At 41.5% G+C, this 19221-nt stretch overlaps 1 protein-coding gene across 1 annotated transcript in view; it reads left to right on the top strand.

The window, feature by feature from the left end:
* Positions 1–12320, top strand: part of MTTP (microsomal triglyceride transfer protein) — a 28495-nt gene extending 16175 nt beyond the window's left edge. The window contains exons 10-18 of the mRNA XM_005148655.4: positions 151–258; positions 1243–1455; positions 2489–2700; positions 3303–3400; positions 3502–3623; positions 4382–4609; positions 9268–9392; positions 9710–9880; positions 10716–12320. Of these exons, the coding sequence (XP_005148712.2) occupies positions 151–258; positions 1243–1455; positions 2489–2700; positions 3303–3400; positions 3502–3623; positions 4382–4609; positions 9268–9392; positions 9710–9880; positions 10716–10884 (1446 nt within the window). The 3' untranslated portion in view covers positions 10885–12320. The remainder of the gene's footprint in view (positions 1–150; positions 259–1242; positions 1456–2488; positions 2701–3302; positions 3401–3501; positions 3624–4381; positions 4610–9267; positions 9393–9709; positions 9881–10715) is intronic.
* Positions 12321–19221: the final 6901 nt, after the last annotated feature.

Genomic DNA, 19221 nt, shown 5'->3' on the forward strand with positions numbered 1-19221 from the left:
GCTCTGCTTAGCCTGAGCCCAGGCCCTTGTGGTCATCCCTGCCTTTGCATGGCACTGATGTTCACAGGAAGTGAGGGAGGGTATTCAGCCCACTAGAGACTGTGGTTCACCATATTCAGAGAAACTCACAGCATTGCTTTTGCATAACAGGCTAAGTTCAAGGAGGATATTGCAAATGAAGAAATAAGAGAAACTCTTGTCACTGTCATGGGAGCACTCATCAGGAAGCTGTGTGACAGAGAAGGCTGCAAGCTTCCAGTGAGTATCTGCTGTTCAAAGCTGGCCAAATTCTGCTCTGCAATGCATGTAAATGATCCCTGCTGATGTTACTGAGAGAGCATGAGAGACATCAGAAGCATATTCCCCCCTGTTTCAAAATAAGCCCATAAAATCCTATGTTGACACATAAAGGGTTAGGGATTTGTTTATTTGTTTGATTTGAGGTTTGTTTTGGTTTGGTTTTTTATAATGACATTGATTTTATCAGCTTTAGGCTTTATTCTGGTGTCTTCCCATTTCTCCTAGTTTGCCCTTGTTTGACAGAACTTTTTGTCACTACCTATTCTGTCAGCAGAAACAATACTTTTGCTTCTTTGTCCAAAAGCTTTGCATGTCCTCAGAGAAACACTGGCAAACTCAGGACCTCTTTAATATTTGCAGTCATCTAGGTTATTTCAGGTCTGTGAAGAAGAAACATTGGTTCAAGTACCCAACTCCACCCCAAACATGCATAGAACAACCAAGGAGGAAGGGTATAACTTTGACCATGGACTGAGTAGATGCTGATGATCAGACAAGGCACTGCTACCTGCTAGATCTGTGCTGTGTGATTGCAGCACACTGCTGGAAAGACACAGAGCACCTAAATGCCTCTAAGGAGTCCGTTTTTCCTTCCCCTGTTAATTGCCAAGTGCTCTTATGACATTAAGTTATGAAGCACTAATGAACACTTTTCTTGCGTTTTTTTGTGGGGACATGTTGACCCCACAGGTAAGATCTGAGTCAGAGGAAGAGCAGCTACGAAATGATAAACCTATAGATCAGGTGTCACCATGGCTATAGCCACTTTGTTTATGCTGAAGGAAGCCATCCACATACAGTTTGCAAATTACACTTTTGCTAACTGTGCAATGGTGCTTTGAACCTAAAACATGCTAGAACCCAGCCCTGCTCCTCCTACTTCTGCAAAGGAAAAAGATCGTTTTATGATCACCATTTAAAGATGCTGTTGGCTTTCTTTAGGCTGTTGCAGAAGCCAAAAGGATGATACTAAACAGATTGGAGAAGGCTAAGAAAGATGACAATGTGAGGATGTTCCTGCTGGCCCTGAAGAATGCACTCCTTCCTGAAGCAATTCCACTGCTTCTGAAGTATGCTGAGTCAGAAGAAGGGCCCATCAGTAATCTTGCTGCCACTGCCTTGCAGAGATACGATCCTTCTTTTCTCACCAAAGAGGTAAGAAAATATACTGCCCAAGAAAAGAAGTACAAGAGACTGGATTAAAGATAAAGCATAAATTAACAGGGTTCATTTGTCAGTCCCACCCATTTCAAAGATGCCCCATGTTTTACCTTTACCTCCAGGAAATTATTTCTTAGTTTAGCTCTAGTTCCAACCAGAAAACTCTATACATTCCTGGTTGCCAAATCCCAGCTCCCAGTCTGACAGTGCTGTTCAGCCTTTGGTTCCAGAGCCACACACAGTCATTGAAGGTGGCAGGCGGTCTTCAGGGAGAAGAGCTCTCCTTTCACAAGAGCACTGCCTTCTCTGTGATGTACAGGAGACATTAGGAACATTTGGGCACCTGCATATCCAAGCAGAATGCATGAAGTAAGGAGGCTACCTCTTACCTTGTAGCCTCCAAGAGTAAGGGAAGAAATAGCAGAACATGAGGACCTGCCTCTGTGGCATTACCCTGCATCCCATTCCATAGCTACTGCTGGCAGCTGTGACTGAGGTTGTCAGGGTGCTGCTATGCAGTGAACACACTAGAAGCTGTTCTGTCAGTGGGCCTACCTGGCTTTCCGTGGGCTTGTCTGTAACAAAGATGTGTCACAACTTCTCAGGGACATGCGGTCACCTGAGGCACAATTTAAAAAATTAATATTGCAAGATTCTTCACTTCTTTAAACTACATTTTCCCTTAACAGTCAAAGAAATCTCTCTCTTGATCTTACCACTGCTACAGTATTTTGTTATTAGGGCTTCTACTTATTTACAGCCCTGCTGTGGAAGTCAGTGTGGAAGGCTGCACTTGGACTGTGGCTGAGAAAACATAACAAATGCCCCACTTGCCCATGTGATCACTGAACTACATGGCTCTTACATTCCAAAAGGACCATGAAAAAACAGGGTGCTGAAAATATATTCTTAAGTATTAGCCTTAGCTATGGAGCTAGCTTAAGCTGATATTATAAACAAGATTCCAGTCTGTACTTTGCTCAGTCATCTGTGTGAGCACTGACAGAATAATGTGTTTCCTGACCAGGTGAAGGAAACAATGAACAGGATATACCACCAGAATCGCAGAGTCCACGAAAAGACAGTGAGAACCACTGCAGCTGCTATCATCTTAAACAGTAACCCATCTTACATGGAAGTGAAAAACATCTTGCTCTCCATTGGTGAACTGCCTCTGGAAATGAACAAGTACATGCTCTCCATGATCCAAGATATACTTCACTTTGAAATGCCTTCAAGGTACATTAAGTTCAGTATAAATAAATTTAGGTCATCCTTATTTCTGTGCAGAAACCCAAAGAACACACAGGTTCTCATGAATTTCTACTGTCAAATTTAAGGAGAGGATAAAAGGGTGCTTTATTTTCATGTCACTTAAAAGTATTGATATTTCAGAATAAATATCTGCATTTCAATTACATTCATTGATTAGCTATTTGCATTTTCAGAGGTACAAATAAGAATTCGGCATCTAACTTGCATTATGGAGAGAGATGTCATCTGTTTCATTCATTCTTTCAGTGGGGCTCAGAAAATTCTAAACATCACAGCACTGGTGAAAATGGTCAAAATATCTCTTCTTCTCAACACCATTGATTTTCAAGCAAGACCTTTGCTTGCTTTTCTAGCTATGACTGCAGAGAGTAGCTCAATTGGAAAAGACACTCTGGGTCAGGGCAGATTTTTAGTGTGAAAATGTGAGGGTTTTGAAGACCTTCTTTCCTATTGGGAAATTCAGCCTCTCTCAAATTTGGAATTTCTACAAAACAGTAATACCTTGGTACTACAACATTTTTGTGTCTCTGTGTTTTCATTTGTTTGTTTGTCCTGAAATACCGCAGCAAAACAATTCGGCAAGTTCTGAAGGACATGCGTGCTCATAACTACGATCGCTTTGCCAAGACGGGCTCTTCCTCTGCCTACTCTGGCTATATTACACGTATGTAACCACAAAACTGCCTTTTAGCCCTGCTTATATTCCCAAACACTTGATTAATCCACTAGTTTAGTCACAGGTACCCTCTTTCTTTTTCAATTAAGGTGGTCCAGATGTATCATCTACATACAGTCTTGACATCCTCTATTCAGGCTCTGGCATTTTAAGGAGAAGTAACATGAATATCCGAATTTTTGATAGAAATGCTGAACTTCATGCCATCCAGGTAACTGCCACACTGTATATGAAAACTCTACCAGTATGTGGGCCTCTTCTTACAGCTTCTAAATCAATTCAACTAATGCTTAAGTTTGCTGCACTTGTCAGAGAGCAAGCCAGTAACAGGGGAAAAAGAAACTCAGAACAGCCAATAAGGCACATGTTCACATATACAAAAAGACAAGTGTTTTGTTCTATATCATGTATCAAGTTCTGTCTCTAGTTAAAGTCTGTACTGTTAACCTGATATAATCAGTAAAAGCTTTGCAAGTTTGTTTGGGTATAACACAGAATAGAGGTACAAGGAGTAGATCAAATGCATGAATCAGAGATTTAAATGAGATTCCTCTATTTTGGACTTTTCTTAATGTTGGCTAGTATCTCCAATATTACAATGCTTCTAAATTTCTGCAGAACAAAAAATGTGCTGTGGAACATCTTTAGGTTTTCCTTCCAGCTCTCTATGGGAAACAGTCATACAGAAAAAGGAAAATCTGTTTGAAAGTAGGCTCGAGCTTGTGGTCTGCATTGTGAGCAAATAATTCTGCCTGCATCTGACTGGAAGAAACATGCCAGGAGATTATTTCAATTTTCCATTTTTCTGACTGCTTTACTTAGTTCCTTTAAGTCTTAGCCTCATACTGTTTAATCTACAACTACATAAAATTGAGTCAGGCTCATAGACATTAAGAAAACTTATAGGGTTGTTAACAGCTTGGGTGAGGAACAGTTTTTCAGTGATTCTGTATCACTGTTGCTTCTTAGGTGGTGATTGAAGCTCAAGGTCTGGAGTCCATAATAGCTGCAACTCCTGATGAAGGCGAGGAAAACCTGGACTCCTATGCTGGCATGTCAGCCATTTTGTTCGATGTCCAACTCAGACCAGTTACATTTTTCCAAGGATACGGTGATTTAATGTCTAAAATGTTCTCAGCAACTGGAGATCTCATTAACGTGGTGAAAGGACTTATCCTCCTGACAGACTACTCACAGGTACTGATAGAACGCTGCTTGTTTCTTTTTGTGTCTCTTAAGCACTGATGCTCCCTCCCCCACCCCATTGCTGTGGAACATCTTATTTTTTCATTTTCATTCTAATATACCTGATCAATATTACATGGGCTTCACTCACTATGAAAGCAATATAAAAGTCACAGGTATTAAAAACCAGAGTGAAATTACATGAAAAGCAATCTAGAGCAAAGGTGAGGACATGTATAATTTTAGAAAACAAAGTACAACTGAATAAAAGCGAATCCAACTGACTTTCCTGTAGAAAACTCTTATTGCTACCACCTGTGGCCTCACCTCCCACTGTTTCTTGTAATACAGTATTGTCCCATGTGACCACCTAAAGTTTTCTCTTCACAAGTGGTCCAGAAACCTTACATCCAATTAGGCAATAACTGTCAGGTATTGAATGAATGAGTCACTGGTACTCAAGCTTTCCCAAATAAATAACCTTCAAACAACAATGCTAAGAGGTCCTTAACCTTATTGCTAGGCAAAACAAGGCATTAAAAATGAGGATTACGTAGCTTTTATACAACTGTTATGCCAAACAGACTGTTATTATTATGCTTAAATACAGACTCATATATTAATATAATCAGCTACATAATGTATTACTGAAGGACAAAAATCTAAACATCTCTGAAAGTGGAGGGACAGCACTTGGTTTGATATTTTTGCTCTTCCCAAACAGGAATCCCCTTAGAAGCTGTGGATTTAACCATGAGCAGCACTCAGCTCATGAAATATTTGCATTCGAACTTTACTTTTTGCTTTTCCCTTTTAATTCTTGGCAAAAGAAAATGCCAAAAGCAGATGATGAGAAAATCCACTCTGATCAAAATTACACTGAAATACCCCCTGCACATAGCAGCCTTCCCCTTCCTGAACCCAGCTCAATCACTTTATAACTATTAAAAGTCTAGAGGGCTTTCCATGTAGCAGTCAGCACACATGGTTCATACACAGATTATTGGCAAAAGCTCTATCATGACCTATTCAACAGACAGACTGCAGAGGTGAGAAAGATAATCATGTTCAGTCCTGAGCGTATGAGCATGGTGTTTACAGAACTAAATATTTCCAACTGCTGTGCATGCTCTGAGCTCCATAGATATCCTGGCTGAATCAGCTGGCTGGGCACCCCGAGAGCTCTGCCAGCCAGCAGATTCTCCAATCCTCATCTTTGGAGAACCCCACGGAAGTCTGGGGCACACCAGGGCTGGGATTGCATCCCATTTTTAACAGCACCTGGGTGTAACATTTTTGGGTCTGTCACTGACTCTCTGGAAGCCTGGGCAGTAATGTGACGAGGTGGGATCCCATCTGCTTTCTCTCTTTTGTTGCCACTATCACACTTGCTGCCTAAGCTCTTTGGGACTCAAGTAGTGGACACAACTGAAAGTGTGTGTTCATAACCAAAAAGGCATTTGTTCTTACCTCTACACCCCACAAAGACAAAAAGTATTTGAAGGGCTGTTGAACACAGCTTCAGCATGAGCTTCATTTTAAACACAGCATATCTTCCTAAGAATGCTCTTACAGATAGGTTCCAGGTCAACAGCAACATCAACATCATTTGAACACTTCCATGTAACACAGTTAAGCTTCATTGTAAGTGCCCTCACCTCTCAACCTACAGTTGAACTATGATTACAGCTGTACCAGAAAACGCTGACAGAATGGAAGTGTGAATGGTGTAACACTGGAACTGAGGAAAAACAGTGCAAGAGAGACATAATTAATCTAGCTTCTTGATAGCTCAGTACTACCTCCATGTTTCCTGGCCAGTGTGGACATACCTTGGCCAGAACATAAGGCCCTTCACAAATTCATAGTGTAGACAATCAAGCCAAACATGGTTTTACCTTCTTTCAAAGAAGAAAACCAGGCATGGAAAACACAGAACCCATTCTGATACCAAAATTCAGTGTTCCACAGTTGGCTGCAGTGATTTCAGAACAGGCAAAACCCAAACATAAAATACAAACAGCACATTTGAGATCAAACTTCAGAAGGATGGCTTGGAAGCCAAGACTGGAACCTCAAAATAGAGGAAGTGAATTGTCAGAAAAAACCCTGTGTAATATTTGTGTTGACATTTTTGCACTGGTGCAGCCTGATGTTGAGAAAAGTTATTTTCAAATACTACAAAAATTCTGCTTCCCTGTAAGAATGTTCATAAGAAACCTTTTGCCCAGAAAGACCAAAACTGAGTAGTACTTAAAGTGCTGTCAAATCTATCAAATATCTTGCCCTCCCACCCCCAGTCTTCTCACCCCAGTTAACTCTACGACTGCAGCAATCACAATAGGCACATTTTGGAGAGGCGATTTCCAAGTTAATAATGACTCTTCTAAAGCCTAGGCTCCTGCCCACCATCTGTAACATCTTTTCTCACATAACTCCACAAGCTGAAGTCAGAACGCATTTTGCAGTTCTCACAGAGCTCTCTGAGGGCTAAGAATAACCATCCAGAAGTTAGAATTCCCCCTCTATAATCCCCTATATAAACAGCTTTCATAAAACTGTTTTTGAGACCCCGAAGGCACCTGCATTAAAGTTCAGTAGTGTTAATATTTCTCCTAGGCAACACACCTGCTAGAAGCACAGAGAAATTAAATACTGTATTAATAGGTCAGAGAATCCATCTGAAAGCCAGACCCCAGTGGAAGATAGCCAGTTCCCAAAGAAGTGTCTGTTTCAGCAATGTCTGCATTGCATTACAGTAGCACTGTCAGTGCAGTGTGTAAAGAAACTTTTCTTACTGAAACATAGCACATTTCAGCATTCAAACAGTGACAAACTAACAATTCTGATCTTTCAGATCCCATTTTCCACTGCATATGACATGCAAAGCTTAAAATAGGAAGGGAAAGGAGAATACGGCTCCTGAGGAGGCTGGGTTGCTGTGATTTACACCTCCTATCAGCCTGGATTGGATCTGCACATGAGGCAAAGGACAGCACTGAACTCTAAATAAGGAAATAGATGAGCTGGTAAACACAGGACAAGTACTCCTTAGCTTCATTTATGGTTTCAATGACAAACCTGATTTAATCTGAGGTAGCCTCTAAAGTCTTTAACTGTGCAGACACTGCAAACCAAGCCTACTCTAATATTTTTAGGTGCAATTTGACAATGCATCTAAAAATAGCTGCTCCTCTGGTTGTGTGTATGTCTCTGCCAGACTGTATACTGTTACCTCCTCACTCATTAACAGTTACCCACCAATTCTGTCCCAGTGAAAAGCTAAGTCAAATAAAGTAAAACAAGCTTTACCTCCACACCTAAAGAGATCGACAAGTAAAGTATCCCTTGGCCTATTGCAGTCAGTACAAAAACTCCCTTTGACTTCAAAAAGGGTCAAGCAACTGAATGCCAAGTTGGTTGTGTGAAGGAGATTTTTCCGGAGATTTATTCACCCTAAAAAGTGAAGCAGCCATATACAGGCATCATAATCACGCAAGTCCTTGATTAGGGCAGGAAAACTTTAATGCTCTGAATAAAACACTCCCTAAATGTTGCTCCTTGCTTTAGGGATTAGAAAGACAGCCTGTCTCTGCTTGCTTCTTTCTTAAATCTTGGGACAGATTAACTGAAACCACTGAGCTACTGAATACCTGAGAAGAGGAACTTTCAAAGTGCCTGGACATGAGAAGGGGGGGGAGAAAATTGTGTATTCATATGTCCTACAACTGCTTGCAGATTACAGGTGCCTGAGAATACCACTGGCAGAGAAACCCAGGAGGAGGGAGGAAACCACCTGGGAGAGAGGAGTATATGCCCTGTATGAGAGGGACATGATTAAAATAAACTTTTCCCAAATGAATGGTTCTTTTAAAACAGAGAATTAAGCCACTAGCTCTTAGAGAAGCAGGACAACTGTATAAAGTAAGTTTGATTGCCAAGGCTCAGTGAACCTTAAAAATCTTGGCTGGGTATCAAAACTTAAAAGTAATGAGCTGCCATGACCCTGAGCTATATTATCACTTCCGAAACAGGCTCCACGTGATGAGTTTCCAGTCCAGCCATAGAACTTTTAGGAAACCAGGAGTCCACTTGATCAGTGATTCAAAATGCATTAAAAGCAAATCCATAGTGGCAGTTAAGGCGTATTAGGAATGGGTTTGACCACCCAGCCACTGCAGCCATAATTCCTGCCATACAGTGGGTTCAGAGCCACCACACATTGCATGACTGCTTGCAGCACTGTGCATCCTACTGCCACTATGGGGCTGCCTTCAGGTGTACAGAAGAAGCCACACTGCACTGCACCACTGCTGCAATGAGTTTAATGACTTAGCTGGACTGCCAGCAGAGCCTCTGTGAGGCTTGTGTGATAGCTCTTGGAGACAGAGGCCATGATACTCCTTGCAGTGATACTCATTGCAGAAATTACACCAGCTGCCATATAGTGGAGAAGGGAAGGATGCAAGGCACCTTGCCTTAACTTCATCTCAATTTCTAGGGAGTGATGTACATGAGAGTTGTTTTTTCCACCCTTTCAGAAAAGCCCTCTATTCCTTTTCGTTCCTGCAAATTTATGAGTGCCATGCTGGCGGTACAAAAGGGAATAAGGAAACCACTGTGGTCTGCAGTCAGTAATGGGGGTTACCTGTGCTTTCTGATGGCTTTAGGAGATTCAGCTGCAGTCTGGGCCGAGGGCCAGTGCGGAGTTCCTGGGTGGCCTGGCCATTGACATCTCAGGAGGGATGGAGTTCAGCCTGTGGTACCGGGAATCCAAAACCAACATCAAGAACCGGTGAGATACTCCCAATACACACTATAGCTGTAGAGGCTTCTGAGCCCTGGTAGTACAAATGAGAAGAATTTAAATATAAAAGACCTTACCGATGAGTTAAAATTAAATAAGCTATGTGCATGGGAGAACATTTGTACTTCTTTCCCTTTCCATCTGGGTAATACCGGTTCCCACTGGCCTCATCTGAATTTATATCTCTTTACCTGAAGAACAGGCTTTCTTCAGTTTTCATGCATTGATGGTAGGACTGTTTGCAATTTAATTTCCTCTTTCTTAATGCGTTTTGAGTTAATTGCAATGCCTGAATTTATTTGCAGGGTAGCCATGTTTATAGCTGGTAACACCGAGGTGGACTCCTTCTTTGTGAAAACTGGCATGGAAACCACTTTTGAAGTAGAAACAACATTAGACTTCATCTCCACGGTGCAGTTTTCACAGTACCCATTTTTAGTCTGTATGCAGATGGACAGAGTTGATTCTCCATTCAGGTAAGAACTAAGAGCACACAATATCTGAGGCTTCCTTCCAGCCAGCTGCTGAATCAGAAACTTGTGGTGTTCACAGCCACAAGATATTAGCAGAGGCCAAATTCCAGCCTAGCACAGTCAGATGCAGTGCACGCTGTTACAACCTCTCTCCCAACCCATTCTCCCCTGTCTCCAACCCCTGAGATTCAGAAAGTACCTTTTTGAGGATCACAACATACCCCTCACATATGATCAGTTCTGATAGTGACCTGAAGCTCTGCCAGCAGTAGTTCTCTACTGCACTGTTGAGAGATGAAGTGCATAGCTATAAGCTAGCCGAAGTGGAAAGTTTTTTTCATCATCTGCTATTTACTGGCATCAACAAATGTACCTGGTGTGTTAAGTCCTTGCAACTGTCGTGTTCTATCATATTTTATTAAGGCACCAACTTACCTGAAAGCAAAACAGCTGCACAATAAGATAGAAGAGATGCTTTCCAGTAGCCAAAGAGTGGCAATTCTATTGCCATGTGAGAGAGTGGGTTTACTATCTCCTCCTAATCCCTATTTGCTAAGACCTAAGGGCAATAACATCTGGAGAGCCTGTGCCAGATTTCCATTCAGGCTTTTCTGATCCAAAAGGTGGTGAGCCTGAGATGCATTAAAGAACTCTAGCATCTCCAGAAATCCTAAGAAAACAGTATGCTAGTTTGCAGATACTACAACACTTTTTGATCACACCTACACATGGTGGAAGTGTAATCTGTATGTAAAGTGTTTATCTCTAGCATCACCTACATGGTACAGATTTTGTATGTATTTGTTAATGCCAGACCAATCATTTTGTGTGCTCACAGGAGTTATGTGACTAAGTATGAAAGTCTACCATCGGGCAGACGGTACACTGCAAGGAAGGGGAAGGCAGAACCACTGGCAGGCAACGAATACCCTCTCCATCAAGAGAACTCCAACATGTGCAGGAAGGTCATCGGCGCCAAATCTGATTCCTCCAGCAACTGGTTTTGAAATGAGCACCTGAGGTTTTGCTTTCCTGCAGCCGTGGCTCCCTCAATGACTTCAGCTTGTACATACCGTACTAACCTGGAGCTTGATCTTGTGCTACCACAGTTAATGGGAATTTTGAATGGGAATTTCAACAGTTCAGGATCAAACTCTCAGTGTGTGCAGTCTGTTTACATATTAACCTATATTTAAAACTTTTGTAAAAAAAAGATAGCTGAGGCAAGTAAAGACCAATTTGGTAGTATTCCATGCACTCCCTCAAGGGTGCTGCTAGTTCTTTCATTTTACCTTTTTGTGCCAAAAAAAAGAAAATAATCCCTTGTTTTATTTTCTTGGGGAACACCAAAGTTCATGGTTTTGACATGCAGTAAGAACAATTATGATGTATAAAGAATGATTATTTATGAGTATATTTTAAAGTATTTAGGTGGTTTAAGCCTTTGACCTACCCTATTCAAATATTGAAGTACAATTAACATCTAAATGGGACCAAAAATTCCTGCTTACTCAGTATTTCCTGTTTACAAAAAAAGGAGGTTTTATTTTACATGATTTTAAAGGATTTCCCCCTTTTTTTAAGCAGTCAGAGCTTGATTGTTATTATTATTTATCTTTTGGTTAGGTTATTTTTTTTTATTATCTGCTATAGTTAAATACAATTGACTAAAAATGTGGGGTAACACTTCCAGAAGTACTTATGGTTGCCTTAACTCTGCTATAATTTCTGTAGTTACCACCAGAGGCAGAATTAAGCCAACACTGGCTGCTCTTCAAGGCTATCTCCTGAAGATTGGTGCCCCTGTGTGTAATCAAGGCAGTTGCATCTCAAAGATGAGCATTCACTAAGGCAATTCTGAACTATGATGAAAGAAAGGGTCCTGAAGGAAATCCTTTTTGAATGCACAGGTTAATGAAGCCTCTGCAGAGCCAGAACATTTTCTTCTAGGTAGGTTCTATTCATATTTCACTGCAAAAAAGTTACCACTACTCATTCAATTCCTTTGCTTAAAATGATTTGTACCTTTTTGCTCATTCAAGCAGTGCCTTCATAGGAACTGTGTAAAAAAGAAATATGTTTTACATTTACAACAGCACTGCAGATTAGGAAAGAATATACCTCATCCCTACTCAGCTGATCTCTGACATGATTCATTTTTATATGACAAGGTGGGTGACTGCTGGTCACATAAAAGTAAAGTAAAAAGCCAGGAACAATTGTTTCGTGAAATAAACAAAGCCAGGTAGGAAAAACTCGTAGATTTCATGGAGACAAAAAAGGGGAAAAAAAAGTATGACAAGAGTTTAAAAGAAATCCAAATGCTTTTGTGTTGTAAAAAACCAAGAGTGCAGAAATCTGCAAAACTCAGGCTGTCGATGGGACAAAGCAGTCTGATTGTTGTCTTTCCTGAAAACTGACACACTTCTAGTCAAAGCATAAATAAAGCAGGTAAAAATACAGACTGAAAAAAAAGTTTTGTTTTCAGTCTCGGTTTTTGTCTGTTACCTTCTGGGCTGTGAGAGCCACTCATTGGGAATGGAATGGTCCTTTTAGGGGCAAAAGGAACTATTTAATTCACCACCACCTAGGAACCAATAATGTGAGTTGGACACCCACTTGTCCCAGGCTCCCCTTCTAGTCAAGAGACTGAAGTATCTCCAGAGGGTGACGTGGCCCCTGAGCAGGATGCACCATGTCCAGAGGTGCCTTCCCAAATCCTCTGCCTAGAGGAAAGATAAGATGGAGATGGCCCTCTTCAGTGTTGCCACTAGAAATGAGTTAAGACCAAAGCAATACCAACACTGCTGGCAGTGACAACACCCTGTAATATAACATGGCCAGCCCTGCCAGCAAGCCTGCTCCTCATCCTCAGCTTTAAATGCCCTCTTTTACTCCTCTGCCAAAGGTTTTACATGACACCCCACCCCTGGGCATTCCTCCTCCTCATAACTCCTCCCTCAATGATAGGTTGTTTTCTCCCTTCCAAACCTCCTCTCCTTCACCCCAAACACAGTCCTTTCAGGAAGGCTCCCACAAAGCTGTCTCTTTCCCTCAATATCCATGCTCAAAGTCTGTACCCTCTATTTTGTAGACAGTACTTGGTCCCACCACTACTGTTTTAGAAATTGAAACTGAAGACAAGCTCTTACATTTGTTATTACTACTTGTTAGTCATGTCACATCAAATAAAAATAAGAGCAGAGCTAAGTATTCACATACATAGAAAGAGGCAGTCTCCTCCTGCAGTGATCTGACACCCTAATTATAGAATGTGGACAATGAGTGGCACAAAGAAATAGCTATCATCACTATTTCACTTGTAGAGAATTGAGATACCAACAGATGACAACCTCAACTCCACATCCTCATTTGCGTCAGCAGTCTGCCAGGCTCATCCACGACTGCACAAGCCAAAGTCAGAATAAAAAGTTTCTAGATAGCAGAATCTGTAGCTGTTTGACCTGTGTCTGGTACTAGAAATCCTGCTGCAAGGATTACCCTCTCTCAAATTTATCAAATCGAAGACCATTCTGAATGTGTGCCTGTAAAACAGGGCCTTTTGGCACATGAAAATAATGAAACATCCGTGCTCACATTTAAAAAAGCACAGCATAAAATACTGTCTGATTACAGAAGATAATCTGGCTGTAGCCAAGGATCTGGCCAACAGCACCAGGTGTGCTTCTTCTTCAAGTGAAATGCACAGGTCTGTTTAACATCAGTACATCAAGTCTCCCAGAGATACTGATCCCTGCCTTTGGCTTTGTTACTCATCAAGCCCTGTCACAGCTTGTTGAGGAAACTCATGTGCCCATCTGTCCCAAAATGGGACAGCCAGCCTGTGAGGGCAATTCTGGGGTTTCCACAGCTTTGACAACATCCCTTGTAACTAAATCAAACAGATCCTCTGTTGATTCTTGAGAAGCAATACGTGTCCTCATGGATACCCTCTGCTATCAAAGCAATACACTTGCTTCTGAAGCCTAACAGCTGGACATAATGGGGATTCCAGAAGGGGTTTAGTCCAACAGTTGGGTAATAGAAGGCCATGGCTTCCTTAGATGGGCTCCATAGCTACAGAAACAACAAAACTGAAAATCTTCTAAAAATAAGGTGAAATTAATACATTGCTTAAGCCTGCATTTGAAGTGAAAGCACACTCAGGGTTACAACCAGGGCAAAAATTATGTTTATCACATCAGTGGGGATTAATCACAAATACGCAGCACACATCTCTAGTAATGACTGTTATGCATACTTTTAAATAATCAGCAATGGTGGCAATTAAACAATAATTCATACGTGAAGTTTAGAGAAGCAAATGCTCAGTCCTTTCTAGTTAGAAACCACAGAAAGAACAGTTCAATGATAATCCAGCTATGTCCAAAAAGCAACCCAATTGCAAAAGAGATGTTTAAACTCTCCCCTTGGACTTTCAGAGAGTGCTAATTTTAAAAGAGTATTTTCTATATACTTTTCAAAAAAAGTATGGAGAGGGACTTTTTATAAGAGCACGTAGTGACAGGTCAAGGGGGAATGGCTTTAAACTGAAAGACAGAAGACTTCAATTAAATATCAGGAAGAAATTCTTCACTATGAAGGTGGTGAGACCCTGGCACAGGTTGCCCAGAGAAGCTGTGGCTGCCCCATCCCTGGCAGTGTTCAAAGCCAGGCTGGACGGGGCTTTGAGCAACTTGGTCTAGTGGAAAGTGTCCCTGCCCATGGCAGGGGGTTGGAACTGGATGGTCTTTAAGGTCCCTTCTGACCTAAACCAATCTGTGATTCAAATAAATGAAAATAATTAGAATTCCAGGGTTCAGCTTCACACTTCACTCCTCCCTGGCTACACATCATGGAAGGAACTGCAGTCTTTAAGTATGGATATGGTTTAGGAGTTAGAAGCCCATGTGATGAACATTGCAACTGTACCTTAGACATCAGCGACAATCCAAGACGATGGCAGTTATAGACTAGGTGCTTTTAGTACTGGGCTTCTTAGGAAAGGTTAGAGTTCACATTTTGCAGTGTGCTTATTTTGACCTTCCTTCTGTAGAGGTTTCAGCTTAACATGTCCACCTACCATGAGAAACAATCACTGCTGTGAAGAGCTTATTACAAAGGTCAAATGAAACCACATTCCAGGAGCAATTCTTGGAGAAAAGGAGCAGCTCACAAATTTTCCTATTAACAACACCAAGTCCCTTTGCAATTTCAGACTTCTCTAGTTTGAACAAAGGGATCTCTGCTTTGCACACCCACTATTAATTTGGTTCTGGTTTGCTCATCCTTTGATCTCCTACAATCTCTCAGCTTGCTCCTGTTGAGCTAAGCTTGTGTGGCTGTGCTCTTCCCCAGTTCTTTTCCATATTCTTCCTTTCAGTGTCCATGCTCATTCCACTCTTAAGTCTTTTGGGTCTGCCAATTAATTCATTTGTATATCTGTATAGGAATCACTAACTCTACATTGGCACTGATGACACCTACCATAATGCAATGCTAAGGTAGAGATTTCAAAGAACCCAGAAAGAGAGAACGTGTCACAAACACCAAACCACTGTTTTACCAGTAAACTTGTGCTTCCATCAAAGTAGCAAGACTGTGTTGCCATGTCTTGGAATGATACAGTAAATTCAACTGCAGAGGTCTTTGCATTGTACTACTTGCAGATAAATGAGGTGGGAATCTCTTTTCCTTTAGGTATCTACAGCATGTGATTAAAAGGAAGATCATTATAATGTGCCCATTACATACTGAAAACTGAGAAGTGAAAGTGTTCTTTAAAAGTGCAGAACTAGTCTTTCAGCTTTCAGGTCCATTTCGTGACTTTTCATGGGTTTGACTCATGCTTTTTTAAACATTTGGATTTGACTTAACATCAGAAAGCTCCTTGATCTCTGTTAGGGTAGAAGGAACAAACAAAAGCAGTAAAAGCTTTTTCTTAGCAATAAAGCAATACTGCTATCCATTAATAAAGTCATCCTATTTCTCATCACCACACAATATTAGACAGTGAAAATAACACAGAGAATGAGCAGAAAAAGGTTATTCACCCACCAATCTCTCTCTCTGAACACATTACATAGAATGACAGAATCATAGAATAGTTAGGGTTGGAAAGGACCTTAAGATCATCCAGTTGCAACCTCTCTGCCATGGGCAGGGACACCTCACACTAAACCATGTCACCAAAGGCTCTGTCCAACCTGGCCTTGAACACTGCCAGGAATGGAGCATTCACAACCTCCCTGGGCAACCCATTCCAGTAACTCACCACCCTTACAGTAAAGAATTTCTTCCTTAGATCCAATCTAAATCTCTGCTGTTTAAGTTTCAACCCATTACCCCTTGTCCTATCACTACAGTCCCTAATGAAGGGTCCCTCCCCAGCATCCCTGCAGGCCCCCTTCAGATACTGGAAGGCTGCTATGAGGTCTCCATGCAGCCTTCTCTTCTCCAGGCTGAACAGCCCCAACTTTCTCAGCCTGTCTTCATATGGGAGGTGCTCCAGTCCCTCATCATCCTCATGGTGAAGATCACCAGACATCAGACAAAGATGCAGTTACCCAAACACATTTGCTAGCCAAAGTCCACTGAAAATGGAGAGCTCCTTTTTCATTAAAGTTATATCTGGGGAAAAAAAAATAATCAAAGAGAGTCAAATGAAGCAATGCCTCCAACTTCCCTTTATCCTATGATGGCAGAATGAACAGGGAGATTAGGTCAGAAAGAGACTTACAACACTGGGACAAACACGGACTCCAAGTGCGGGGTTTGGGATCTTCTCTCCAGTGAAATCTTCTGTTACTGTTCACATGTTGAACCAAGTAATGCCTCTGTTATTTACTCTGCACAACAGCAAAAGTAACTTCACAAACATATAAGCAACCATGGAACTGCAGGCTTACTTGCACTGTGTCTTTTACTGAAAAATACATTTTATTTTATCGTAACATTCAAAAAAACCCCCCAACATAATACAAATGCTAACTCATTCAGTTACAAACTTTGGTACTCAGCGGTTTCAGACAGTCCTTCCCGCCTGGTCATGACGTGCTGAAGCGTTCCCGAGGTGCAACGCACTGCTAGTGCAATTCTTGGAGTGACTCTGCTGTCCTTCCATCCCAGGCTCACGGCATCCTGCAGTGGGATCACTTCGGGCTTCAGCTATGCACTTGCCAGAGCGGCATCTATGTTGAGAGCAGCTCAAAGAGTCCATTTGTCTCTTCTTTTATTCCCCCCCCACACAGGCAACAATCATCAGCACAATGTGTACACAGCATTTTCCCCTTTGCCTTATAGCTCACCGCTTTCTCATCAGACACACCATCCACATCCTCTTAACAGTCATTAGGCTTGCTTCACACTTGCACTTTTAAATATCTTTACACTGATAACCCAACCCCTTAAAAAAGGGAGGAAAAAGAAAAGAGAAAAAAAAAGAAGAAAAAATAGTAAAAGGGAAAAAAAACACAAGCATTTTAAAAGTATGTGTTCTCAGGTAGCCACAAGTTAATGGCAGTTTCTAAGCACAAGGAATGACACTTTGGCCATCAACACTAGAGAGTAAAGGTAGCTTTGAATGCAGACAAAAGGGGAAAACCAAACCCACACAACCCATAAATACATTTTAAATCATTCACCAAGTGATCCACCAAGGATTAAATTTAACTGAGTGAAACCAACCCTGCTGCAAAAGACCAGAACAATATTAATGCATCACTCCAGTCCCGCTCAAATTCTTAGTTGGCATCCTGACACAGAACACGTGGAAGTGCCTGGCCAGTCCCACAGCTCCTAAGCCCTGATAGCAGGGCTAGGACGGAACTCGAGTGGTGCACAGCATTTTTCTCTGCTTTGCACATGGGGTGAATTTCAGCTGTAACATGCTGACTGCACCTTGAAACATATAATACTAGCAGCTTGTGAACCCTAACACACAGGGCTTGACTGTAATACAAGATATGTGGCTACACATCACCCCATCGGCTAAAGCAATTCACCATGTATACATGGAGGAGCACCATATTACTGGATATCTTCCGGCAACTTTTTGTGGCATTATCTGCTGGGCCCAGCTAGACTCAAGCCCAGAGCTCTGGTTTTATACATGTAAAGTGAAGAACCTGGTACTCAGGTCTGCAAGGCACTCAGTGCTCTGGACTAAGTTCAGCAAAGCATTGCATTGAATGGTGAAAAGAAAGGTTGTGCTTCCACTGAAGTTCCCAGGAATCTGCTTAGATATTTGAAGTTGGAACAGCATGTGAAGGCTTTGCTGGACTGAGCCTGTGAAGCGAAGCTTTTTGCAAAACTGACCCCTTGATGCAAACATGGAGTCTCTTTACTAATAGACAGTATTAAGCAGACACTGTTTGACATTAGGACTGACACATTCCACTGAAGAAATCTCCCCTGAGAAAATAAATAGCTGTTGGCATTGCCTCATTTCATTGCTTTCGTCTCCACAGGCAGTTAAAAAATTCCCTGCAAAATTTACCCCCTTCAAATACACCCTGAAATCCCGGGCACTTGGGTTTTGTGCATTTTTTTCCTTTCAAGTACACTGGGTGAAACTGTAAACCCTGAGTTTGTGTGTGCAAACATGTATCTTGTAAACTGCAACGTGAAACTTCACTCTGAGCACCGATATAGGAAAGGATAGGACAGAAACATTTTTAAACAGAGATGCTAGTGTTATAATGTCCGTACCATACACATGTATGTCACAGGGGATGATCTACTCTGGTACCTGCACTGTCCTGCAGTCCAAAGTACTGTTCTGTTTAATACTGATGCTCTAGTAATGTCTACGGACTTATTAGTCAGGAAACTGGTGAAGCAGCATTCATTTTCTTTAAGAGACACTCAGCCCGAATCCCAGCAGGAAGTTACAGCTTGTAACTGTAGACCGTAAATCAAAGTGCACAGGGGTTATGCTTACACACTATATGCTCTAGCTGGTCACGCCAAGCTCTGTAGGAAGGGTTAGAATAATATTTTTCCATTAGATTTCCACAACAGTGAAGATACATGAGAGGATACATGTTAAATCACTCACTATCTGTACAGTTGCAGTGCATTTCATCCTGACGGCAATTTCAGTTTGTGTCTGTAAACAAATAAATTGCACTTGAAATACAATCTCACATGTATGGTTACAATTGTAGCTGAGTTTTCTGTGAGTTACTCAGGAAAACAAAAACCTGGGCTTTCTTGAAGAATGGAAAACCTGGAAATTTCCTTAGCAGCAGGAAACCTTGAGAACAGGCACAGGAAAATCCTGCCTGTGGGCAAATGCTGAAGTACGGCTTGTGGGCTTTGCATTTAGTTTCTAAATTTTGACC

This window comes from Melopsittacus undulatus, chromosome 7, assembly GCF_012275295.1.
Source record: "Melopsittacus undulatus isolate bMelUnd1 chromosome 7, bMelUnd1.mat.Z, whole genome shotgun sequence".
Lineage (NCBI taxonomy): Eukaryota > Metazoa > Chordata > Aves > Psittaciformes > Psittaculidae > Melopsittacus > Melopsittacus undulatus.